The following is a 27,742-nucleotide window of genomic DNA, read 5'->3' on the forward strand; positions in this document are numbered from 1 at the left end:
CTTGGTGCATGTGTTAAAGTTCAACATCATGAAAACTGCTGTGAGGTTTCAAGTGCTGGATTGTGGCATAATTAATTGAATTTAGCTGTTAGAACTAACTGACTTTATTTGCCACTTGAAGAAATCTATAGGATGGTTGATTTAAAGAAGCCTAAAACTTGATTTAAAGGGGCTGTCAAGGTTCCTTCCCCACTCTGAACGCTAGGGTACAGATGTGGGGACCTGCATGAAAACCTCCTAAGCTTACTTTTACCAGTTTAGGTTAAAACTTCCCTAAGATACAAACTATTTTAGCCTTTGCCCTTGGACTTTCGCTGCCACCACCAAACGTCTAACACCAGTATTTTTATTATTAGGAAAGAGTTCGTTTGGAAATGTCTTTCCCCCCAAAATCCTCCCAAATCTTACCCCTTTTTTCTGGGGAAGGTTCGATAAAAATCCTCACCAATTTGCATCGTTGACCACAGACCCAAACCCTTGGATCTTAAGAACGATGAAAAAAGCATTCAGTTTCTTAAAAGAAGAATTTTAATAGAAGAAAAATTAAAAAAGAATCACCTCTGTAAAATCAGGATGGTAAAAACCTTACCGGGTAATTAGATTCAAAACATAGAGAATCCCTCTAGGCAAAACCGTAAGTAACAAAAAGACACAAAAACAGGAATATCCATTCCATACAGCACAGCTTATTTTCTCAGCCATTTAAACAGACAGAATCTAACGGATACCTAGCTAGATTACTTACTAAGTTCTAAGACTCCATTCCTGTTCTGTCCCCTGTAAAAGCATCACACAGCCAGACCCAGACCCTTTGTTTCTCCCCCCCTCCAGCTTTGAAAGTATCTTGTCTCCTCATTGGTCACTGTGGTCAGGTACCAGCGAGGTTATCCTAGCTTCTTAACCCTTTACAGGTGAAAGGGTTTTTCCTCTGGCCAGGAGGGATTTTAAAGGTGTTTACCCTTCCCTTTATATTTATAACAGGGGCCCTGACAATACCAAAACAAATTATTTAAAATAAATCCTTAAATTATTATAATTTTCTTGAGGTCTGACTTTTTGATATTGTATGGAAGATTTCTGGCAGTCTATGTAGACAATACAACTGTGACAAAAATGCTTCCAGTGACAATGGATGGATTTAACAAAGTTGTACAGAATTTTTAATAGCATTATGGTAAACCCTCTTAATTTGGCAGAATAGTTGTCTAGTAGATTAATACAACTGAATTTTAAAGTTTGACCTGCTCTTCACAATTTTGGCTGCTTGTTTTAAATTTTTTTTGTAATTGACTCATCTTAGATATCAGTCATGTTTTAAGCCCAATTCTGCTGTTTTTTACGGCACTGTAGAGGAAGGTTTAAATTCAGAATATCTTTTGTGGGAGGCAGTGGCCTGGTGGATGGAACACTATTCCCAGATCTGCCACTGGCCTGTTGAATGACCTTGTGCAAGTCATTTCCTCTCTGCCTCAGTTTCCTCACCTGTAAAATGAAGAGAAAGATACTGATCGTTGTAAAAACATGTTAAGATATATGGATGAAAAGCACTAAAGAGCTAAGAATTGTTTTTATTATTAAATAACAAATCTTAACTTTTTTCATATTGGGTTTTCTATTAAACATAAATTTGGGGCCTAAACTACTTGAGTGTCCTGTTTCATAACTGTTAACCACAGTTAACACAGCATAATGAAAATGGCAAGAAATCTCTGCGTTAAATAATAGCAACAATAATTGTCCATAAATACTTGAAAAACATACTTTTCTGCTATTCAGTAATGAGTGAAAAGACTTCCCTCTGGGAACTGTAAAGTGAGCCTTGTAAATTTCACTTTGCTACTCCTGCTGGGACCCTCCTGTGGGCAGGAGTAGTAGAGACGGTGGGCTGTATTCTTTTGCTGCTGGGTTGCTCTTGGAGAAGGAGGAAGATAAATTTATCTAACCTCACCATCCCATTAGAAAGGCTGCTTCTGGTCTTATACTTGGGGATTTGCAATGTGTTGCAGTAGAAGAGAGTCTTATATGAACCTCTACTGCTATTTGGGAGGGGCTGGGAATGAAGAATAAAGAGCCTTTTCCCTCTCCTAAGAGATTGCAGAAGCATCAGAAGCAAAAGGCCAGTGTCTGTGGCTTCTGTAAGAGGAGCAGCATAGGGAAATTTACAAGATTATAATCCATTTCACTTCACTGACACAGCTCACAAATGGAGAGGAAAAGCATCAGAAAAACTATGTAGAACAGGATAGAGAAAGAGAGGGCAAAGAAGCTGCATTTGTGCGCACGCATCTTGTCCCCCAACACACACATTCACCCTTGTCTTTTCTCTCCCTCATCCTCAACAGCCAAAAATGACAGGAATGGGAAGAAGAGACTTTCTCCTGATTGTGTACTGAACATAGCACTCCCCCTGTCATCTGCTAGCCAAAGCTAATACAAAAGACTAGAGCTGAGTGGGCAATAGCAGCTTAGATCACTACTTTGGGACTTCTTGGACACAGCTTGAGTTGGGAGGTGTAATTTTTTTTATCTACTGGGCACTGGCCTGTTAGAGTCTAGTAAAATGTTCAGGTCTTGAAGTTAGCTCTCCAGTGGATGTCTTCCTAAATGACTATGTATAGTCAGTGTCTTGAAGCAGACGTGACTTAATGCTTCAGAAAACACATTAATAAGTAATCATTGCACACATTCCCGCACTTGATGCAAATTCTTTGCGACTAGTGATCTCACACACACACACCCCTTTAAAATAAGTTCACCACAGGTAGTGCCAACAGCGTTAAACTAGCTTTGACTAACTCGTCCCATAGCTTTTTTTCATTTGATAATTTATGGCTAAGTGCTGAAAACATGTTGTCATAACTTTATTTTTAATTTTTGCTTCTGAAGACAAAAGGTATAGAGATGAAATTGTAGACTTGACCACTGTAAGAATTAGTGGTTATGTTGGGATTTGTAAGTGTGCCCATTGTATGGCATGGGCACATTCACAGAGTGGATTAAAAGCATAGGTTCAACTACTGCCTACAACAGCTAATATAATAGGAATAGGTCACTACCAGAACTGATGATAAAGAAAAAACTACCCCTTCCCTCTCCTCAAGGAGAAGTCCTGGCTTTGAGTTTTGGTAGACTGGTAAGAGGCAAAAATTCCAGAGTCCAAGACCATCCTCTCTCAGGAAAACACCTGCCTTTGGTCCTCCAAAATTCAAATCTAGTCACGTAAGCTCCTCAGCCGTTGGTGTGTCACAGCCTGACCCAGTTCCTCCTCTGTGGATGGACATCAGTCTGTTCTGATTCGACTCAGTTGCTGGATACCATGAGCTTTTAAGCCTTCTGGCTCTGGGTGATAACTGGTCACTGTTCCTAGCTCTGGGTCTCTCAGGCACACTTCCAGGTGCAGTCCCCATGTCTGACACCCTTCTTGTGCAGTGGGACTCTACAATCTGGCCTCCTTAGACCCCCATCCCTCTTGGTCCCCCAGTTACTTGTATATGATCCTTTAGAGTTTCCTGTTACTGTGGGTGCTCTGATCTTCTAAATTAATCCCTTCAGCAACCGTGTGGCAGGCAAGCAAGGAATACAGGCTTAGCAAAGGAATTTTTTAGTCACAGGTACTTTAGTGTTAAACAGCACTGGAGAGGTGCAGATCTTTGGAAAATATCACAGTCCTGAATGTGGCCTCTTGTGTCTCATCTCACCCTCCTGCGAGTTCTGGGTTCAGTGTCCATAAGCTCAGGGGTTCTCAGACTTCATTGCACTGTGACCTCCTCCTGACAACAAAAATTACTACACGACTCCAGGAGAGGGGGCGGAGCCTGAGCCTGCCTGAATCAAACTGAAGCCCCAGAGCTTCAGGCCACTGCCCGAGGCTGAAGCCAAAGCCTGAGACCCACCGCCTGGGGCTGAAGCCGAAGCCCTTGGGCTTCAGCCCCGGCTAGTGGGGTTCAGGTTTCGGCCCCAGCAAGTCTAACACCAGCCCTGGCAACTCCATTAAAATGGGGTCACGATCCACTATGGGGTCGTGACCCACAGTTTGAGAACTGCTGGGCTAGGGAGACCTTCCTGACTTCCCTCTCCTTTCCCTGGCCGTCTGGCATGAGGTCATGGATGGTCTGTCCTCACAGACCATTAGCCCTTAAATATAGTTTCTGACTCCTCTAGGGAATGTGCCCAGGCTCAAGAACTCCAGCCCCTTCCCCAGACTAGACTTCTGTGTAGAGACTTGACTGTTTTTGTGAACAGGCTAGTAGTGGACGGATGAGAGCTGTTGACCCTAGTTTGCTCTGTGCTTCTCTCACGTAGTAATTCAACTAAATATCAAACCCCTACTACAAAATGGATGCACTAATCCAAAGTGGAGGTTGCAATACAGTGTCGCCCCTGGAAAAAAAACGGTGGTTACAACACATGATTGAGTTCATAATTTAACACCAGCATACCCCAGTTTATCATACTGGGGCTCATAGGAAGAGACATAGTCTGCTAGTTAGTCAGGGCCCATGCCATAATAGGATGTTAGAGATTATAGCTAACACTTTGCGCACCTATAACTTACTCTTCTAAACCAAGGTTGGAAAGGAATTTTCCCTCAACTCAGATTGGCAGTGACCTTGGGTTTTTTCCTTGTCCTGTGCATCATGGGGCACACATCATTCTTCAAGATCATCTGTCTATATCTCTATTAATCAACTCCTGCCATTGCAGGGTCCTCGGGCATTGGTTCACCTCAGTCCCTTTTGCTCTCAGCCTGTGGCACACAATAGCTTAGTCTCCTAAGGGCAGTTCTGTTTTGGTCTAATTCTAGGTCTTGGCTTGGTATGTGGGGGTGGTCGGGTGGTGGTCAGTGGCAAGTGATATTCAGGAAGTCTGGATGATCTGGTGGTCCCTTCTCACCTTACACTCTGATTCTAGTAGAGCAACTGTGATGTTGCCATGTGCTGCAGCTTGCCAGTCATCAGACACAGACTTGTGAAATTAATTGAGTTTTTTTCTGACTTTGTACAAACTGTCTTTAACCGGGGGAGGAGCTCATTTTGACAAATCATAAGACTTCTCACTATATTTTCCCTTCACTGACGCCATCATCTTGTCACCAAACACAGCATATCCCTTGATAGCAATAGGTAGATCCCCTCTCTAGATATTTCCATGCAGGCAAGCAGAGAGGTAATTGTTTCATTTGACTACATCTCTTTTCCAGAGGTTCAGTGACATCCCACAAGTGTTTGCATTAAGCATCCTTAACTTCATTCCTTGGGAGAAATATAGGGTGTGGCCAGTGGTGTTTCAATAAATGAGAGGCAGCAAATATATAAGAAACTTGGCCACTGCATGTTTAAATTTGTAACATGTGCGTGATTGCATTTCTCAACTGGCTGCAACATATTCTCTCTAAAAAGAAAAGGAGTACTTGTGGCACCTTAGAGTAACAAATTTATTTGAGCATAAGCTTTCGTGAGCTACAGCTCACTTCATCGGATGCATAATTTTTTCTAGTACAAGAGTGCCATTTTCATTTAGGTGCTTGTTTGGGAAGGAGTGTAATCTAAAATGAAAAAGGCCAGACTTTTGCCTGAATAAACGTGTCCTTGTGTGTGGGGGGGGGGGGGGAGGGGTGGTTATGCCAGTATAGTGTTGACTGATAAAACTTCCCCATGTAGACAAGGCCCTAGGCTCTATAGGGTATATCTACACTGCAGTTTAACAGCCACAGCTGACTCATGTCAGCTGACTTGGGCTGCGGGGTTGTAAAATTGAGGTGGAGATGTTCAGTCTCAGGGATCCTTCCCCCTCATGGCGTACAAGAGCTCAGGCTCCAGCCTGAGCATCTACACAACAATTTTATAGTCCTGGAGCCCAAGCCAGCTGACATGGGCAAGTGGCAAGTATTTCTATTACAGAGTAGTCATATCCATAGAGGCCTGTTGCCTGGTCTAGATCATGTTGTCCAACATGTTAAAGAGACACTGTAAGTGAATACCTCTGAATTCACCATAGGTAGATTAGAGGTACAGTAGAACCTCCGAGTTATGAACATCCGAGTTACGAACTGATCAGTCAACCACACACCTCATTTGGAACCGGAAATACGCAATCAGGCAGCAGCAGAGACACACAAAAAAGCAAATACAGTACAATACTGTGTTAAACATAGTCTACTAAAAATAAAGGGAAACAGTATTTTTCTTCTGCATAGTAAAGTTTCAAAGCTGTATTAAGTCAATGTTCAGTTGTAAACTTTTGAAAACAACAATGTTCAGAATTACGAACATTTCAGAGTGACGAACAGCCTCCATTGCTGAGGTATTTGTAATTCTGAGGTTCTGCTGTTACAGCTAGCAAAATCAGAAAATAGATGACATGGCTCCAAGGGAGACTCTTTGGTCATCTGTTCAAGCAGGAGGTGTCCTGAGCTGCTTCCCATAAACTTCTTTTGTTATTATTTGACTGTTTACATGGTATGGAATGAGAGCAATGCAGTAAACAGTGAGTTATATCTCCTCGAACAATGCCATCAAATGAAAATCTATATATTTCTCCTAACACTCTTACTTTTGAAAGTTAAAATATTTAGCTACTGGGTCATGACTTGTTCAGGCCAGTTGCAGTGCAGCAAAATAAAATAAGCTGCATCTAGCACTTCTTGCATAGCCCAAAAAGAGTGACACAGCAGGGAACAACACAACAGCCAGGGGAGTGCGGGGCAGAAGAGACATTTCATGTATCAGGAGATTTATCTTAGTATTTTCTGTATTGCTAATAACCATAATATCTAAGTGTTGATGTGAGAAATCTAGGGCTCTTCTTTGGTTAAAGCACAATACAGGATAGGCCTCTTTGCATATGCTTTATAACTGAAGTTACAAAATTATGGGCAACCTTTTTCCTTCTCATACCTTTCCCCGTTATGATGATAGAAATGTTTTAACTGAACACTATATGAACCGTTCTGCCTCTGCTAAAGAAATGCATTGTAGAAGTGTCATTATGCAGCTCTTTTGATGTGCCTCCTGAATTTAGTTCACATTTGCAATAGCAGTAATTTTGCTAAAATGGGTTTAGTGGAGTTATGGTTATATGAAAAATCATGCTCAGAACAATAGTCTGAAAGAAGTTTACAACTGTGGAATTTAAAAAAACACAACATTCTGTTTGCATGTTAACAGAGTGCCGTTATATATGATACCTTGTTGGAAAAGCATCAACAATGTGAGGAAAGGTTTCTTGAGACTGCTGTCGTGGTGGTTCAGTGGCTTTTAATGGGGTATATGCCACTTCCCTCTGGAAAATGTTTGTTTTTCCTGCAGGAGAGGGTAGCACCTGTGCTACTGCTCTGATGAACGGTCCTTCCCTCAGTGGTGCTGGTAGGAGCATAGTGAAATTAGGGCAGACCTAGTTGGAACTGTATTGCTTGGCCGGACTGTAGGGAAAGAGCTTTATATAGATACAGTAAAGGCACAGTCATTTTGCCTTTCATCAACTTTTCATAAGTAGCAGAAGATTTACACCTGTTCTGTCTCAACACCATGCTCTTCCCATGGCCCAAGAGGAGCAGCAGGATCGAGGCCTGTGTATCACTGCAGTTCTGTTGCTGGGAAAGTGCTTCGTGCACAAGCAGCAATGCGTATATATTCTTTGGGGAAGAGGGAGGAAAGTGAGGAGGTAGTAAATGGACTAGGCACACAGAAGGAAAGCAGCAGAGGACTGGCCTGCTTGGGTCTTATCAGCTTGCTCTTTGTGAGGAGGAGCAGGGAAGCAGTACACTTTACTTCTTTGATAAGGCTGAGCTTGTCTTTGCTAGGTTTCAGAGTAGCAGCTGTGTTAGTCTGTATCCACAAAAAGAAAAGGAGTACTGTACTTGTGGCACCTTAGAGACTAACAAATTTATTTGAGCATAAGCTTTCTTGAGCTACAGCTCACTTCATTGTAACTACCCTGAGTTGAATGAAGGTGCAGTATAAATAGTTTCCAGAGGGTGCCATATCCATCCCTCCACAACCAGAGAAGTGCTTTGTTGTGTGACTTTTGCAAAGGGAGTGAATGGGAAAGGAAGGTGGGGAGATTCTGGAAGCCTCTGGGAAAGAAAGAGGTTGAAAAAGTGAGTGGGGTTAGGGCGGTAGATGATGGTAAATGTGGATCTCACGCAATAACTCTGGCGTTAAATATGTGGTACGTTCTCACATTCTGTGGTGATGGGCTGCAGTATAAAGCTCAAAATTAGATTAGGTTATACTTCTCTGTACTAATAATTGGTACTGTAGTGTGTCAGCTTGAATCAATTCAAAAATTCCATTTTAAAATCCCATATCTGTTAAAGCCCTCTTCAAATATATACTGATAACTGAAAAAATCCTTTAATATTTTTATGACTTTTCACTGCTTTCTGTTGTTGGTTATAAGGATCTTTTCTTCAAGGGAGAACCTGCTATACAAGGGAAAGCAAGTAAACTGATTATACACGAAGCACTCTTAAGCACAAAGTGAGCAAATTGAAAAATGAGGAAAAACTAAATTTTGTTAACTATTAACTAATTGTAGGTGGTGTTTGTAGCTATTTTGGGTGCAAAACTTTCAGATAAACAAGCTTTCCAAATCGACAATGCTCCTATTTAGTAACTGCTTCCCACATGCCAGTGTAATCCAATTACTCTTCAGGTTAAAATCTGTCAATTATTTGTTACTTTCTTTGGTAATATTGTTGTTCCAGTCACTGCACTCAGTGTGGCTATAGGCTAGCTGCCCAGCCAAAGAGACCCTATATGAGTGATTATTTTTTAGATATAGCAGGCTTCTTAATTACTTAATGAAATTTCTGTAAAATATTTTTCATAACAGGGCAGCCAAAAACACTGCAAACTACAGTGCTTCTTCAAAAACTGTAAAGGCTGCATACTATGCAGATTTTCTGGGCCAAATTGGCCTTTTCTCCATCTAAGATCACCATATAGTATTTATTTTGACCTTTTACCACCCTTTGATATCAGTAGTCTTTTGGTCATATGGTCCCATGATCTGAGTAAAAATTACAAAAGTTAGAAGAAGTCAGTGACCCTTCGCTGTTTATTTAGGTTCCGTATATAGCCAACTTTAGACTAGAGACTTTGTACTTGTAGGGAGAATGCTTTCACTTAGTTGCACCTTTCATGCAAGGATTTTGAACCAGTTCCCAAAATGAAGTTTCACAACATACCTGAGCTAAATTAGTATTGTACCTAATTTTCAGATGAGGGAAATGGAGGCAGTGAAGTGATTCCCAAAATCACACAGCAAATCTTTGTCAGAGCGATGCATAGAATTTGGGTATCCTGACTCCCAGTCCCCTGTTTTAACTCCTAGTCCTGTCTTGTTACCGTTGTACCATTAATAGAAATACTGCTGAAAAAAATCATCACACATTTATAGCACTTCATCAGAAATGCTAATGGTACTCTTTGCTTTGCAGTAAAACTGAATTTTTTTTATTTTGTCTTTAGCTGCTTTTCCTCATCGATTGAATCTATTTTACCTGGCCAATGATGTCATACAGAACTGTAAAAGAAAAAACGCAATTGTATTTCGGGATACATTTGCAGAAGTGCTTCCTGAAGCAGCTGCATTAGTTAAGTAAGTGATATGTTTTGTTTGTTTGTGGATTAATAGCTGAAAAATGTGAATTTACTTGTGATTGCCCTAACAGATCAAGCTATATAGAAGTGTTAGAAATATTTCAAAGGTGTTTTCTTATTTACTCAATAAATTGTCCCATTTTTTAAGATTATTAATGCACACATCGGTGCATTCACATTTTGCAAAAAACAGAATCTCTTGCATTAGAACATTGTTTTTATTGATTAAAAAAATCATCTGCTGGAGGGGACATAAACACAGCTATGCCAATTGAGGATCTTGATGTGGGATGGGAATAGAAGGGAGTGTATATTAGGCTTTATGGAAGTTCTTAAACTGTATGAAACTTTTTTTAATGATATGAAGTGTCTGACTGGAAACATGGTGAAGTGAAACATGAAGAAATTATCTGTAAAGCACCTAATATTCTGTATGCACTATGTAAATAAGGTATAATTTGAGGGCTTTGATTTGTCTGTCAAGGTTACTTTTTTATGCTTCCTTCTCTGTTTCAAAGACCGTGCTTTCAAAAAAAAAACTAAAAATGTTGTGAAGGAAGACTGAGAGGATTTGTTTTGCTAAAGTCATTAATTACAACACTTTCTCTTATTTTGCCTTCTGTCTCCTTGATTTCTGTGCTTTCATCCTGCTCTTCACCTAATTTTCACATTTTTTATCTTAACTTATATATGCTGCTGTACTTAGTGTTCTTAAGGGTTTAAAAGTCTTTCATAGAAATGTAGGCCTGGAAGGGACCTCAAGAGGTCAATCTAGTCTATCCCCTCATGTTGAAACAGGATCATGGATACCTAGACCATCAGTGACAGATGTTTGCTTAATCTGTTCTGAAAAACCTTCAGTGCGGGCAATTCCAAAACTAGATCCCTGCAAGTCTGTGGTTATCCACTTTATATCCATGGACCATTTTTGCAGATTGGATGCGGATACAAATTTTGTATCCGTGCAGGGCTCTATCCATAACCTCCCTATTCCAGTATTTAACTATCCTTACAGTTGGAAAGATTTTTTCTAAATCTTCCTTGCTGGAGATGAAGTGCATTGCTGCTTGTCTTACCATCAGTGGACATGGGGAACAATTGATCACTATCCTCTTCATAACAGCTCTTAACATATTTGACAATTATTATCATGTGGTGTGTGTCTCCCCCAGTCTCCTGCCTCCGGTCTTCTTTCCTCAAGACTAAAGGCTTGGCTACGCTTGTGAGTTACAGCGCAATAAAGGAGCCCCAGGAACACTAGCTCACTCCCTGTCCACACTGGCAAGGCACGTAGAGCGCTCTGACTCCGCGGCTACAGCGCTGCTGATACTCTGCCTCAGCGAGTGGAATAACGTTTGCTGCGCCCTCTGCTGGAGTGCCACGGCGCCAGTGTGGACAAGGTGTTACATTACTGCACTCTGATCAGCCTCCGGAAACGTCCCATAATCCCCTTAAGTCAAATAGCCACTCTTCTCATTGTTTTGAACTCGCTGTAGGAATGCAGATACGCCGTTTGAAAGCTCCGTTTCTGACAGCCGGCTGCTTATCTGCTCCGAGACAAAGCAACCATTTAGTGTGGAATGCTGTGTGAGAGAAAGAGAGAGGCGGCAGGGAGTTGTTTTAACTTTTATTGGAGAGTTTCCATCTTGCTTTTAACTGCATCTTTTCATTAGTGTTTTATTTAATGATACTCTATCTCTGTGAAGAAGCAAAGAAATGCTGTCCTCATTTTTACACATGTGGAAAGAAGTAAAGTGAGCTTAAGTGACTTGAATGCCAAGATCATACCAGATGTCTGTTGTAGAGGCAAGAATAGAAATTGACCTCTGTGCCATAACCACAAGACTATCTTTTCTCCAAAGTGCCTTTCAGTTATGTTACAAACTCAAATGCTACGGTTTAAAAAACATGACAAAGCTTTTGAGGATATATTTGTGGTGCATTCACTTTGGGGAATGTGTTTTTTAATCCACTTTTTTAATATTATAGCAGAGCAATAGCTTTCTACTTAGACGGACTGTCCTAAATGTTCTAAAAGCCATATGCTGACTTGAATTGTCTTTAAATTTGTTCTGCCTCAGGAGTGTGTTTGTTAGTGTTAGTGGTAATTTTGAGGTAATTCAAGCAAGGGGTTTCCAAGATACCACCCCCACCCCCCAAAATAGCATTTTACAAAATCATCTCGTTCAAACATTTTTTTTTGTGTGCATGCACACCTTTGGTGCACACTATGGCTCTAATCTCCTCCAAACTGATCTCAGTTGCTCAGGATTTATATCAGCTTGTGCATGGCTCCCACTATCCCTTAGAAATATTGAAACAGTTATTCAGGGTTAAGTTAGATACCCCAGGTCAGCACATGCCTAAAAGAGTGAAATGAGTATGTTTAGCAAGGTTAGGGGACTGTTGAAGAAAAAGGGTTTCCAGGTAGTCTGTTGTAGACTACCAGGGGGTTAGAGCAGTGCAAGGGGTGTGGGGATTGTGTGTGCAAGGAGAGGATGGGGGGGAACTAGGGGATGAAGATGGGACATTTGGAGCTGTGGCAAGGGGAGGAGGATAAATGGGAGTGGGGGGGCTGAGAGAGGGGCAACATGGGGGTGTGTCACTGCAGAAGTCAGGGGACTGTCAGCCCCACATTTTCCCCATCCCGTTTGAAGCTACCCTGCCCCCCAGGCTGGTTTGAATCTTGGTGGGAGATTCAAAGCCCTATCTCTCTGTGGCAGGGGGCTGGAGAGGGATGTGCCTCAAACAAAAGTGGGGGATGGGGCAGCAGGGACCCCCAGCCCTCGGGAGGGTAGGCCCCCCCATTTGCGTGAGTAAGGATCTCAGGAAGGTCCTGCTTCCTGGGGAGGTCTGAGCCTATCTCCCTGCCCCAAGGTAAGCTGGGATCTGGGGAGGGGGGTCCTTGCCTCCCTGTGCGTGGATCTGGGATTGGGGGACCCTGCCTTATGTGAGAGTCAATTTATCCAGAGCCCTGCCTCTCTTGGCAAGCTCTTAAGCGCTCTTCCTGCCCCCTGTGTGAGAGCCTGGATACTACATGTACAAGGGAGAGGGGATAAGAACATCCACTGAGATGAATGGGATAATTCTCACTTCTCTGAGCTATTGTTTCAAGCTGTATTCTCACCTCCATGGGGTGTTCCCAGTCATCTGAGGACAACTCACTGAGATGAATGGGCCACTTCAAATGTCTCTGTTGCTTCTGTGCTGCAGACGGATGTGCCGAGCCTGTGCTTGATACCCTTGTCCCAGATTTGGCATGAGGACTCTGCATCTTCGTTTTCCTGCCCCTAGATTATACTCTTACTCCTCACAGCCACACCACCTTCTGCAACTCCTCCATGCTTACACAGGGGCATGGAGTGACAAGGAAGATGGTGGAGCTGGTGCTGGGGAGCTGAAAGTTGTGTGTTTGAGGGAGAGGGTTCAGAGCAGCAGGGTGTGGAGGTCATCAGAGCTTGTAGTTGTGATGATGGGAATGTTGGAGCAGTGGTGGGGGGAGTCAGAACAATTTGGAAGGAATATGGAAGATCAGAACAATGAGGGATTGTGTGTGTGTGCGGGGGGGAGTTGTGTGTGTTGGAATAGTACTTGAAAGAATGTGTGAAAAAGAAGGAATCAGAGCTGTGCTGGGGAGGTTTCATCTTTGTCCCTCACAAATTCCCACATCCAGATCTCTTTCTGTCTTCCCCCCGCTTCAAAAAGTGTCCCCACATACTACATGCTAGCCACTACACTGTTCCTGCATCTCCTCTCCTTGGCCTGTGGGTCCCTTGCTAACACCTGCCTCTCTGTGAGGAGAAGGGCTAAGCAGGGAGAACCAGGCAGTGCTGGATAGACAGAGACGGGAGACAATGCAGGGGCAATAAAGGGACTGACAGGCAGCCAGTGCATTCTGTCAATGGAGTAATAGTTACCAAGGAGCCAGAGGCAGTGGATGGGGAGAGGTGGGCTGTTGTACATGGGGAGGGGGTCGGGAACAGAGATATTATTAAAAAACAAAACCCAAGGAAATATAAAAGGTGCCTCATGTCCTTCCCGAATGTGGAAATTGGCTAAATTTAAACCTCTGAAAATCAGGAAGTATAAAGTTAAGGTATTCTCCGTCCCTTATAATGCAGCCTAATTTAGGGTATGTCTACAGTACAGATGCTGCACTGGTGCAGCAGCGCCGTAGTGGAGACACTTGCTACAGAAGGGGTTTTTCCATGATTCTAGTTAATCCACCCCCCAAGAGGTGGTAGCTAGATCAATGGAAGAATTCTTCCGTAAATCTAGCAGTGTCTATACCAGAGCTTAAGTCATCTTAATTATGTGTCTCGGGTGTGTGCGATTTTTTTCACACCCCTGAACAATGTAGCTAGGTCGACCTAAGTTATAGGTGTAGACCAAACCTTAACTCAAGCCATCTCTGAGCAGTGTCCCAGAATCCCAGTAACAGGAGTACTAACATTCTGCACTCACAGATGCTACCTAATGCTTTGGAGACAGAGCAAATGAGCACTCTATGACAGTATTACAGCTTCTCTTTGCTAAGACAAATCTTGAGTTAGGTCAGGCATAGCAAACAGGAGGCCCTGCATCGGGCCTGCACTTAAACGCTGAACCTATTCCACTTCAGACTTACTAAATGTTACTACCCCTTCACCCTTGCCTTAAGGATTCCTTCTGAGACATCTCCTTCGTTTGTCCGTCATTTAGCCACGCAGACCACTGTCATGTCTGCCACCAGACTGGTGACAATCCCATGGCAAGAAGACACTCTTGTGCAGTGCTAAAGACACAGCCTACAAAATTATGTGCAGAAATGAGGCACACTTATTCTCTCAAGGTAACATGCAACTCTCCATGTTGCAGCCACAGCTCTGCCAAACTGCTTCAGCTAACCCCCACTGTTCAGTACAGCTACACCTAATAAAGTGGGTGCAGCTGGAGTGCGTGCATATAAATGCTGGAATTCAAATCTGTGGAAAACAAATAATTGCATGTTCTCTTAGTCCTTCCTCATACTGCGGGTTTTTTTGTATATTCATAGATAAAAAAAGTCCAAAAGGAGCCATTATGTGATCTAATCTGACCTCCTGCGTAACACAGGCTGGAGAATTTCATCTAGTTACTCCTGTATTGAGCCTAATGGCTTGTAATAGATGAAAGCATCTTCCAGTAAGCTATCCAGTCTTGATCTGAAGACATCAAGAGATGGAGAATCCATCACTTCCATTGGTAATTGGATAACCTTTTCATCACTTAATGAAGCATTCCCAGTGGTTATTGCCTGCTCTCTGGGGCAGTTAAGATTGTGTTGCAGGATTAGTATGTACCTTAACTTTATATTTTCTGGATTTTAGAGGGTTAAGTTTACCAACTTCCCATATTTTGGAAGGATATGAGGCACCAGTGGGTTACTTTAATTCTGTATAAACAATGTTTTTTTGGGCACGTAATTTTAATATTTATGGTTCTTTCTTATGATGAAAATGTACGTATTTACCAGCCCAGGCACAAACTTTACTCTCCCACCTATACCATGATAATAATTAGTTATATTTTAATCGTCTGTTAAAAACGTTATTCACTCCAGGCAATTGAATGAGTAAAACTTTCAACAGACAGATGTACCTGTCTTCGTGGCAGTATAGAATTGTCAGAAATGATGTTTCCTTCCAATAGGACACAAGTTTTATAGACGCAGAGCTTCACTGGGACACGGTGGGTGAGGTGATATCTTTTACTGCACCAGCTTCTGTTGGTGGGAGAGACAAGCTTTCGAGTTGCACCGAACTCTTCAGGTCTGGGAAAGGTACTCCCAGTGTCACAGGAAAACACACGGTGGAGCAGATTGTTTAACATAAAAGTTAGCACATTGTAAGGGACAATTCAAAGTAGAGGCCTGTTAAAACCCCATAGGCCCATTAACACGCACAGTCAGGATGAAAAAAGATTGTTACAGAGTAATGAATTTAAGCTCCCAGGCTCATCTTTTGAAGTGTAGGAGTACTTGTGGCACCTTAGAGACTAACCAATTTATTTGAGCATGAGCTTTCGTGAGCTACAGCTCACCTCATCGGATGCATGCCGTGGAAACTGCAGCAGACTTTATATATACACAGAGAATATGAAAAAATACCTCCTCCCACCCCATTGTCCAGCTGGGCAATGGGGTGGGAGGAGGTATTTTTTCATATTCTCTGTGTATATATAAAGTCTGCTGCAGTTTCCACGGCATGCATCCGATGAGGTGAGCTGTAGCTCACGAAAGCTCATGCTCAAATAAATTGGTTAGTCTCTAAGGTGCCACAAGTACTCCTTTTCTTTTTGCGAATACAGACTAACACGGCTATTACTCTGAAACCTTTTGAAGTGTGCAAGTTTCCTTTGTGGATGAGGATGATCAGATATAGAGTAGTTGCTTTGTGAAAAGTGATAGTGTTTTTGTCTTTTATCGTCTTCCTGTGTGAGTTCATTCGAGAGCGTAATGAATGTCTGGTCACACCCACATAGTTGTTATTGGGGCATGTGTAGGATCCATGGATCTTGAAAGGTGTCCTGTAGGGGGTTCTGATCATTGTAGCAGTGGCATAGTTTATTAATGTCCCTTTCATTTATGCTGTTCCTACAACTCTGTTGGCTCTGAATGTTAGTTTCCTATGATCAGAAATAGTAAACTAATTTCATATTTCAATAATGCAGTGTTTAACTTCAAAAAGTCAAATTTTACAGCTTTAACGTATGTTGTATAGTAGAAGAGGAATGAAAGAGAAATGAAAATGCAATAAAATAGATGCTGTCTAACTTCTGCATCATAAAATGTCTGTATTAAACACTTTTAGTAATATAGGTAGTATTTATTGATAGCATAGCATAAATTTAAAATTGGCACTTCGCCAGATGGTGCCAGCTTAACCCTATTTATCCTTCAAATCATCTTGTACTCAGTTAAGTGTAGCACCTTTTTGACCTGCTTGTAACAGACATGTCAGTTGCAGAATTTACACATAACAAAGTAGTTCTTAAAGAGGGTGGTTATAAAAATAGTAGCACCATAAGCTATATTGTGTGTCTTCCGGGTAGAGTGGAAACTATCAGATGGCTAATGGTTAAACGCAGCGTGAGTTTGGGGACAGATCATAGTTGGGCTACTCATTCTCTTATAGTTGAATGTAGCTGGCCACAAGGGGAAGTTGAAACTAACAAAAATATTCATATACATCAACATTAAGGAAAATATTGAACTTGCAGAAACACTTAATTACATAAGAAAATGAGGGAGAACATATATGGATATTAATAAAAGATGGGGGGGAAACCCATAAAACCATCTATAAAGGCAGTATCTAAATTAGGGAAATGAATTCACTCTTCACTACTTCCATCCTCTCCCAGTGCTGTATGTCAGGGTAACTTGGTTTGTCCGCTCCTTAATTTACCTATCTTGGGGTATGTCTATACTGCAGTAAAAGACCTGCAGCTGACCTGAGTCAGCTGACTCAAACTTGTGGGACTCAGGTTGCTGCTCAAAAAATTGCAGTGTAGATTCTTGGGCTGGAGCCTGGGCTCTCAGACCCTATAATGGGGGAGAGCCTCAGTCCAGGATACAGCCTGAGCCTGAACGTCTACACTGCTGTGTCCCGTGGGCTTGAGTCAGTTGATGTGTGCTCTAAGACTTCATGCTGTGTCTTTTTTACTGCAATGTAGATGTACCCTTGGGGATGTCTACACAGCAAAGGAAAACTTGTGGCTGGCCTATGCCAGCTGATTTGAGCTGTAGGGCTGTTTTACTGGTGTGTAGAGTTCTGGCTCAGGCTGGAGCCGAAGCCTGAGTTTGCTGGCACAGGCCAGCCACAGGTTTTTCTTTGCTGTGTTGACATACTCTTGCAGACCTTTCCTCCAACTCTTGTATTTGTAAGAATGCAATTTTTTGCCTTTCTAGGTTTGATGAGTGATGAGATTCAACATATCACTCTACAAAGATTTCTTTAGACTTCAAAGACCCCCAGCATAATCCCATCATAACCTCTTAAAATGTAAACCGGCACTATCTTTCTCAAACTGAGTCTGTTTCCAACCAGCTTCTCCCTGTCAGTTTAATACCCATCAAAAGACATTGAAAATGCATCATCCCATTTCCTGAGAAACTACCCACTATCACTAAGCCCTGGTCTACACTATGAGTTTAGGTTGAATTTAGGAGCGTTAGGTAGATTTAACCCTGCACCCGTCCACACAACCAAGCCTGTTTTGTCAACTTAAAGGGCTCTTAAAATCAATTTCTGTACTCCTCCCTGGTGAGGGGTTTAGCACTAAAATCGACCTCGCTGGGTCGAATTTGTGGTAGCATGGACACAGTTCGACGGTGTTGGCGTCCGGGAGCTATCCCAGAGTGCTCCATTGTGACTGCTCTGGACAGCACTCTCAACTCAGATGCACTGGCCAGGTAGACAGGAAAAGCCACGGGAACGTTTGAATTTCATTTCCTGTTTGACCAGCGTGGCAAGCTGATCATTCAGCACACGGTGACCATGGAGTCACAGAATCTCAAAAGAGCTCCAGCATGGACCAAATGGGAGGTACTGGATCTGATCGCTGTATGGGGAGAAGAATCCGTGCAGGCAGAACTCCGTTCCAAAAGATGAAATGCCAATCTGTTTGCCAAAATCTCCAAGGGCATGATGGACAGAGGCTACAACAGGAACACACAGCAGTGCCGCGTGAAAGTTAAGGAGCTGAGGCAAGCCAACCAAAAAACAAAGGATGCAAACGGTCACTCTGGGTCAGAGCCCCATATATGCCGCTTCTATGAAGAGCTGCATGCAATTCTAGGGGGGCCCCCTACCACTACTCCACCACTGTCCGTGGACACCTGCAAGTGGGGAGTCTCACGCAACAGGGATGAGGATTTTGTGGATGAGGAGGAGGAGCATAGCGCACAGCAGGCAAGCGGAGAATCCCTTCTCCCTGGCAGCCAGGAACTGTTCATCACCCTGGAGCCAATACCCTCCCAAGGCGGGCTGCCGGACCATGAAGCCGGAGAAGGCACCTCTGGTGAGTGTACCTTTGTAAATATAATACAGGGCTTAAAAGTAAGCATGTTTCATGATTAATTTGCCCTGAAGACTTGGGGTTTATTTGCGGCCAGCATAGCTACTGGAAAAGTCTGTTAACGTGTCTGGGGATGGAGCGGAAACCCTCCAGGGATATCTCCATGAAGCTCTCTTGGAAGTACTCTAAAAGCCTTTGCCATGCGGTGTGGGGAGGCCCATTCATGCTGAGCTGTTTGCGTTTCGCTGAGAGGGATCTTCCCTGATACTAGCCATGTGGATGGGATATGGGGGGGTGAAGCACATGTGCTATGTAATGTGAATCACTTGATTTAGAGTGAAATAGTCTTCCCTTTCTTCTCTAAAATGTATCTTTTTAAATACTACTTTCCCTTTTTTCCTCCCGCAGCTGTAAATGTTTCTACGCTCCCCCTATCATCTCTGTCCCAGTGGCTAGCGCAGATTAGAAGGTGAAAAAAATGCACTCGCAATGACATGTTCTCAGAGCTCATGCAGTCATCCTGCACTGAAAGAGCACAGCAGAATGCATGGAGGCAAACAATGGTAGAGTCCAGGAAAGCGTTAAATGAACATGATGAGAGGAGGGAGGAGCATGCTGAGAGGAGGCAGGATGCAATGCTGAGCCTAATGGGGGAGCAAACTGACGTGCTCAGGTGTCTGGTGGAGCTGCAGGAAAGGCAGCAGGAGCATAGACTGCCACTGCAGCCCCTGTATAACTGCCTGCCCTCCTCCCCAAGTTCCATATCCTCCTCCACCCAGATGCCCAAGAACGCGGGGGGAGAGGCTACAGGCACCCAGCCACTCCACCTCAGAGGATTGCCCAAGCAACAGAAGGCTAGCATTCAGTAAGTTTTGAACTGTAGTGTGGCCTTGTCCTTCCCTCCACCCTTCATCCACCACCCCACCCGGTGCTTCCCTCCTCACCCACTCCTCCCAGGCTACCTTGGAAGTTTCCCCCCTATTTGTGTGATAAATTAATAAAGAATGCATGATTTTGAAACAATAATGACTTTATTGCCTCTGAAAGCAGTGATTGAAGAGGGGAAGTCGGTTGGCTTACAGGGAAGTGAGTCAACCAAGGGGGCGGGTTTTCATCAAGGAGAAACAAACAGAACTGTCACACCATAGCCTGGCCAGTCATGAAACTGGTTTTCAAAGCTTCTCTGATGCTCAGGGCGCCCAGCTGTGCTCTTCTAATTGTCCTGGTGTCTGGCTGTGCGTAATCGGTCGCCAGGCGATTTGCCTCCACCTCCCACCCCGCCATAAACATCTCCCCCTTACTCTCTCAGATATTGTGAAGCACACAGCAAGCAGCAATAGCAATGAGAATATTGGTTTTGCAGAGGTCTAACCTAGTCAGTAAACTGCACCAGCATGCTTTTAAACATCCAAATGCACATTCTACCACCATTCTGCACTTGCTCAGCTTATAGCTGAACTGTTCCTTACTACTGTCCAGGGTGCCTGTGTATGGCTTCATGAGCCATGGCATTAAGGGGTAGGCTGGATCCCCAAGGATAATTGTAGGCATTTCAACATCTCCAACGGTAATTTTCTGGTCTGGGAAGTAAGTTCCTTCCTGCAGCTGTTCAAACAGACCAGAGTTCCTGACGATGCGAGCGTCATGCACCCTTCCCGGCTATCCCACATTGATGTCGGTGAAACGTCCCTTGTGATCCATCAGTGCTTGCAGCACCATTGAAAAGTACCCCTTGCCACTCGCTTCTCAACTGTGAGGGCTGCTCTCATCTTGGTATTCTTACCCTTCAGGGCAGGGGAAAGCAAGTCACAAAGTTCCATAAAAGTGCCCTTACGCATGCAGAAGTTTCGCAGCCACCGGGAATCATCCCAGACCCTCAACACTATGCGGTCCCACCAGTCTGTGCTTGTTTCCTGGACCCAGAATCTGCATTCCATGGCAGGAAGCTTCCCCATTACCACCATGATGTCCAAATTGCCAGGACCTGTGCTTTGAGAGAAGTCTGTGTCCATGTCCTCATCGCTATCGTCATCTCACTGTCATCGCCTCCTCGTCTGCTTTTGCAGGTTCTGCACGTACTGCAGGATAATGCGCAAGGTGTTTACAATGTTCACAACAGCAGTGGTGAGCTGAGCGGGCTCCATGCTTGCCGTGGTATGTCATCTGCAGGAGAGCAGAGTTGCAGCGGAAGCAGTGGATGACGACGGTTAGCAGTCTTACTGCACCGTCTGCTGACAGCAGTATGGCATCTTCACGGAAAAAAGGCGCAAAACGATTGTCTGTCATTGTTTTCATGGAGGGAGAGGTGACTGACGACATGTACCTAAAACCACCCGTGACAATGTTTTTGCCCCATCAGCTCAGCCCAGAATTCTAATGGGCAGTGGAGACTGCAGGAACTGTGGGATAGCTACCCACAGTGCAATGTTGCGAAAGTCTACGCTAGCCACGGTACTGTGGACGCACTCCTCCGACTTAATGCTCTTAGTGGGACACACACAATCGACTGTATAAAATTGCTTCCTAAAAATCGACTTCTATAAATTCGACCTAATTTCGTAGTGTAGACAATACCCTGAGTTACAATGTCCAAGGGCGGTAGGTTTCAGAATAGCAGCCATGTTAGTCTGTATTCGCAAAAAGAAAAGGAGTACTTGTGACACCTTAGAGACTAACCAGTTTATATGAGCATAAGCTTTCGTGAGCTACAGCTCACTTCATCAGATGCGGTAGGTTAACTTTTACTCCTGTTGAGTTAGATATACCAGTTATCAGTTGAATAGACTGTGTCCCATGCTACTCCTTTTGCCAGAGTTTTGCCTGACAGAGTATCTTAAAATATGAGGTGGGTTGACTTCTGTAATGAGTGTAGGATTTAACTGACTTACAGTGAGCTTTGAGAGATGCTGTGGTGCGAAGTGCCTCTAAGGTTCCTTTGATATTAGTTTGTATTTCCAATTAGGCAGTTTATTATTCTCATCTCTCAAATTCTCTAGGGTAATTGCTTTTACGTAGGTGCTGAGCAGGCCCTAGGTTCGTATGCTGCCACTTGAGGTTTCTTACTGTTTTGTCATTGAAGCCTGTGTACATGATCTTTAATTAAGGCTACTTTGAAAGGAATAGTACTCCCTGTAGTGGCTAATGACTGATGACTAGGTGCTACTACTTGTTTTTCTTTTCCCCATGTTGTTTATGGAACTCTTTGTTTATCCCTGCATTTTTGTATTGATTCAAGGAATTGTGGCGGGTGGGGAGGGATTTTTATTTCTGGGTGTGTTGTTTCAAGTTTGTCTGTATATAGCCCTAGAGAGTGCTGTCTAGTCCCAGCCCGCACCACAGCTTCAGGATGGATCTTGAGAAGCCATTAACATTTAAAGTTAATTCCTATTTTTCTCTCTGGTGTAGAGAATTTGCAGAAAATAAATCTCAGTATTGTTTGTGAGAGCAATTTATTCCTTTCACATGGCTTCAAGCTCCCAATTCTTGTCCCTCCTGTGCTCACAGAGGAGGGCCCAGACCTCCTAAACTTCTTATGGCCTTGACAAATCTGTGACTTTATTTTTGTTAAATGTTAACATTGGATTCTTGGCCAGGTTAAGCCAGATCACATTGAGTCAACTGATAGTTCTTGATAACAATGTGGAATCTGTCACAATGTCATTGTTGAAGAAGCAGAGTCAATATATTAAGCCATCTCTCATAAGTTTTGTCTGAAGCGTTCTCGCTGCTAAAAACTGAATTCTCTAGAAAGCTGAACATAATTTAAAGAAATCATTGTTCATGAATCTGAGAAAAAAGTGAAGTTCTTCTTTTTGTCTTTCAGAACCTGATTAAAATGCCTCCTGTATATTTTCAGTCAGGTATTCAATAAAATTAAGATAATCGCAGGTGCTTTTCTTCAAAGTGCAAATTCTGTCAGCATTGACCACCTTCCTGCTATCTCAGTTTGGTCACTGAGAGGGCAACTTTTAAGTTTAAGGCTTAAAAAAAATTACTCAGTACTTTAGCCAAAAGACTTAGCCTACTAGCCTTAGAGAAAAATACCTAGGCCTCCAAGCCATCTCTACTGTCATTGAAGGGAACATAACAGCTATGTGCTGTGTTTGTGTGCTGTATTTAATTGTAACATATTAGTTTATATAGTACATTTCTAAAAATGTAATTTACTCTACCTGTTTTTGCGTTCCCTTTGTTCCCTTCCGAGCTTCACTCTACTCTTTCCATCTTATAATACATACTGGTGTAGCCTTTCTTCAGTTATTTAAAGGGTCTGTTTTCTGTCTTTCTCCACCACCCCTTTATATCTTTCTCTTTGCCGAAGTAGTTATTCTTTAACTCCCTCCCTATATTTTTTCTGTCCCTTTTCTCCCCCAGGGTGTTCGAAATACTACTACTAAAATTTATCCCATTGATCTCAACCATCCATGCCCGTCTCCTAGAAAAATTTACCAAATACAATAGCCAGATGGTTAAACTGAAGGGCCCCAGCATCCCAGGTGGAAAACCAAGCCAATCCCCTCTCCCTCCAAAGAGGAGACTGCTTAGATTATTTCTGTGACCTCTGACTAATAAGGTATCTGAAATTTGACGCCTCCCCCTCCGAGCTCTCTTGCTGCTGGAAAAGAGAAGATGCATTTCTTCTTGTGGTCTTCTCCCGCTTCCCCCCAGAACTCCTCTAGCTTTTGCAAGTGTGTTGGTGTGAATCTTTGTTAATCTGTCCCTGACCAGCCTCTGTATTTTAGTTCCTTCTCCCTAGTTAACAGGTCCAGTGCCTACATATATTTACGCAGCTTCTCTAAACTCCCACAAACAGCAGCAGAAAGAAATTTAGCCAATACTTGACAATTTCACTGTGGCCCACAGAGTTTTGGAAAGCCTCTGTGAAACAGTTAATGTCAGTCTGCTTGCAATTTGGGGAGGCCTTGGAGGTGTCTGTCTGCTGATTTAGATTAATATTTTGTTCACATTTGGAAAGTTGTCTTTTCAACTGTAAGGGCCACAAAACTTAAAGAGAGAGTGCTGTTCTGCAGAAGTTGGTGGTACTCAGCTGGGAAAGGTTTCCACTTACCGTGAGGGAGTAGATTTTTCAAGATCTGGATTAAGTATCCACTTCAGCCCTTGGATACTTAAATGGGGCTTTTATTGAAGTAACAGGTGCCCCTGGCATGCTTTTGACAGAATTTGAACCTGAATCTTAAAAGATGGCCTTTACATTTATGAGAAATGGGAAGGTGTCAGTTTTAAGGAACACTAAAGGCTCCCTAAAATCTTGTAATTGTCTATTTCACATTCTTTTATTTTTGTTTGTTTCAGTTTGCATCGTAGGGTTTTCTTACAATGTGTATTACAAAATACATTGAATCAAAAAGTAATTTTACATTTGACTGTATTTTTGCCCAGACTGATCTGATCGTGCTACATGTACAAGAGATACCATGAGACAACTTAAATAGTGAGAATTGTGTGAGTTTAACTCAGGTGTGGTATCTGTATACTTTGAGAGTAGTTATTTGTGGGTAGGTAGGTTATTTCACTTTCCTATCAATTTACCCTTTAATCAAGTTACCAAGATAAGACAATTGGCTTGAGAAAGAATTGATCTTGTGAGATTGTGGATAAAATGTCTACGCACCTACATCAGTGTTCCTGATGGTGGAACTGCAAAATCTCCAAAACTGACTGGTTCTTAGGGGCACAGAAAGGAGGATATGTGATCTGAGACTAAAGTTCTCTAGAGCAGTGCTTCTCAAGCTATCTGATGTGGGGGACCGGCAATTGTTTTTTCCAATGTGCACACAGACTGGCAGCTGATGGCTCGCGGACCAGCACTTTGAGTAGCACTGCTCTAGAGAATAATGGTACCAGACCGTGCCTACATGGAGGGAATTGACTGGTATAGCTATTCCAGAATTACTATTCTGACGTAATTTAACTATTCTGGAATAAGTCCCACGTGGACACTATTTTTGGATTAAAAGTGATTTTGTTCTGGAATTTTTACTCTATTTTGTGAGCAGAGTAATTCATTATTCTATAAAAGTCACTTTTATTCCAGATTAGTGTGTCCTCATGGGGAACTATTCCATAATAGTTATATCAGGCAGTTTTCCCATGTGGACAATACCTTATCGTGTTCAGGATAGAATTGCTAGTTTTCTGTGTGCTAACCTCTCTAACCCAAGTTCAGCACATGCATAATTTTAAGCATAAGAATAGCTCCTTTGACTTAAATGGGACTACTCATGTGTAAAGTTACCTGTGTGCTTAGGTATCTTGTTGAATTGGGGCTTACCTACAGACAGACTGACATATCTCAAAGATCTTTTAGAAATTCGCTTTTCTTTAGCACTGGGATTACACTTCTAGCATATAGTTTTCCATTGCAGAATAATGGAAATTTATAGTGTTAAAATACACTAATATTGTATGCCCTTCTTTTCAGGGATCCATCAGTTTCTAAATCTATAGAAAGAATCTTTAAAATCTGGGAAGACAGAAATGTATACCCTGAAGAAACCATTGTGGCACTAAAAGAAGCTTTAAGTAAGTCTTTATCTTTTGCCTTTCTTAACATATAAGCTAATTTAGTATGTACTTGTAGTCGTTAAATAGTTTGAAGTCAATAAAATAAAACATTCATTAATCACTGTTTAAATGCATTCATTGCTCTTTCTGCATTTTCAGGAATTAATAAAAAGGAAAGCTAGTAGGTTAATATGAATGAGCTTTGTGATAATTATTTGTTGGACAATCCTTCCATTTAAATAAAGCCAATACTAAATCCTTTAATTTTTAGCTATAGTGTAAATTGCAGTTGTACTAGTTGATAGAAAATGTATATTATGTTTAAGGTGACTCTTCATCCTAAAGGAGTTCTGAGCATCATGCCTACACAGAAGCTAGTTGTTAACTGTATGGAATTTGTGTCCTTGGCTCTACCCCTTTACCTTGAGGTTTTGGGACATTCCGACTTTACATCTAAAACTTCAGTTGATACTAAAATTCCATCTGGGAATAATAATAGTAAAAATAATCTCTTCCATTTTCTCTCTGTAGATTATAGTAATAAGGTTGAATGTTATCAGTAAAACATCTACCATATTTGAAAAAAAATATGGAAACACTAACTAGAGTACGGAATAGTTAAAAAGTCCTCAGACACTCATGTAAATATATTTTAAAAAAATCCCGAGATTCCAAATATTAACTGAAAGCAACATGCACATTAAAACTAAATAATGGAAAATCTGTTCTTTCTGAGTGTGAAGGAGATGAGTGCATGATTTTGTTTTCCCTGATTACGTTATTGACAGTGAAAACTGCTTTTCTGTTGCTGGTTTAGATGTGGCTTTATGTGATTGTGGGTCAGTAATTGTTACTTGAGAAATACAAAACACTGTACTTGCTTCTTGGTGAATGAAAAGACTTTCAGTTGAACATTACAAATCTATAAAAGTGAAATCTATGTATTCTGTTAATGATTTGGAATCTCATACAGCTTTCGTAATTTAAAAAAAAATTCAGCTCACTTCTAAAGTTGATTTAATAAATATTTCTTATTACACTGTTTTGCAAGAAACTTTTCAGTTGGATGCATGTTTTTTTAATATAGACATCGGGTAAGTAATTGCTCATTTAAACTACCAAACAACATACCTTACTATTTCTCCTGAAATGTGTTGTGTTTTCCTATTTGCTTTTTTTGGGCCAGACATAAATAAGTCATTGTCTAAAAGTTTAAAGAGAAAATTGTGTCAATCTCTGTGATTGCTGAATCCTCTGTTCTTTTAAAGGTGAACAGAAACTTGCTTTAAAAGTAGAATGTCTGTCATAGAAGTTGCTGTATTCCTGAGTAAACTTAGTTTGTCTTGGGCATTCAACAGCTCATCTAGGGAAGTTGGTTTGTGGATTTTAAAACAAATTTCTGTTAATCTTTTACCATGCAACCATATGACACCAAAACCAGAGACCTTTAAAGGAATCCCATAATGCCAGACTGCAAAAAATGAAATGTTTTCCAGGTACCACTTTCAAAACACAGAAGCAGCTGAAAGAAAATCTGAACAAACAACCGAATAAGCCGTGGAAGAAATCTCAAAGTAAGGAAACAATGTGAACTACCTGAACTAATATTAAAAATGCCTTCTTGAGGAACAGAAGAAAGACTAGTGCAAAACTGGCAAAGTACCTGGCCTAAAGTATGAGCAAGCCTGTGTCTTCCAGGCTTGTGAAGTTCCTTACTGACATGTGTAAAACACCAAGGAGTTGCTGCTAGAAAATCACTTTTTAAGGAATGAAATGTGAATAAAATTTTAAAAGAGCAAAAGTTATGAACAGTAGAGAAAAGATCTGGTGGAACTTCTTGAAAACTGGCTTTAGAATATTCAGAGATGAAGAGAAGACAGACATGATAACCATGTACATTGGCAACAGTGAAACATGGTGGACATTCCCTTCAAGTTCAGGAATACATCTTCAACAGCAAACTAGATTATAGGATAAATGGAATACTTACAGTGAGGCAGTGCAGTTAATGAATCATCGTTCAAAACTATCAGGAGTACAGCTTGCTAGCTGGAACCACATTTCTAATATATCAGTCTCTAACCTTGCAATAACTGTAATACGGAAAATCCTTGAGTTGGCAAGAAAGCAAGATGATGGAACATTAGATGTAAAACTTGATACATGCCACTCTGTGTGAATGCTAAGACTATTGGGACTAGGAGGACAATAAAAGAGGGCAGGAGGGTTGGAATCTTGGATTACCAGAAAGAATTCGGCCACAAAATATGTATAGAAAATCATTTTCTAGAACAAAAGTGGACAAGGGAGTTAGCATTTCTTATTTAATCATCTTATTGCACATTTCTTTGCTATTTTTTAATAACAAATGGATTTAGAGCTCATGAAATGTGATTCCATATTTTTTCTCCTCAGATTCTCAATCGCAAAGTGAGATATTAGAACATAATTGTAAGGGCAGGGAAATCTTTAGGAGGGAGATTGGTTAGTTCAAGTAAAGGAGTAAGTGATCTGTCATCCCAAGGAAATACTAAACTCAGAGGGTCAGTTTTCTATGTCTAGAGTTCAGGAAC

General features: G+C 41.8%; 1 protein-coding gene across 3 annotated transcripts in view; it reads left to right on the plus strand.

Annotated features, from left to right (window-relative positions):
* RPRD2 (regulation of nuclear pre-mRNA domain containing 2) overlaps positions 1 to 27,742 on the plus strand; it is a 49,434-nt gene that overhangs the window by 8,580 nt on the left and 13,112 nt on the right. For all 3 annotated transcript variants that reach the window (XM_073323258.1, XM_073323257.1, XM_073323259.1), the window contains exons 2-4: positions 9,474 to 9,603; positions 25,087 to 25,187; positions 26,666 to 26,743. In XM_073323258.1, coding sequence (XP_073179359.1) covers positions 9,474 to 9,603; positions 25,087 to 25,187; positions 26,666 to 26,743 — 309 coding nt within the window. The remainder of the gene's footprint in view (positions 1 to 9,473; positions 9,604 to 25,086; positions 25,188 to 26,665; positions 26,744 to 27,742) is intronic.

The sequence above is a fragment of the Lepidochelys kempii genome, chromosome 24 (assembly GCF_965140265.1).
Source record: "Lepidochelys kempii isolate rLepKem1 chromosome 24, rLepKem1.hap2, whole genome shotgun sequence".
NCBI classification, from domain to species: domain Eukaryota; kingdom Metazoa; phylum Chordata; order Testudines; family Cheloniidae; genus Lepidochelys; species Lepidochelys kempii.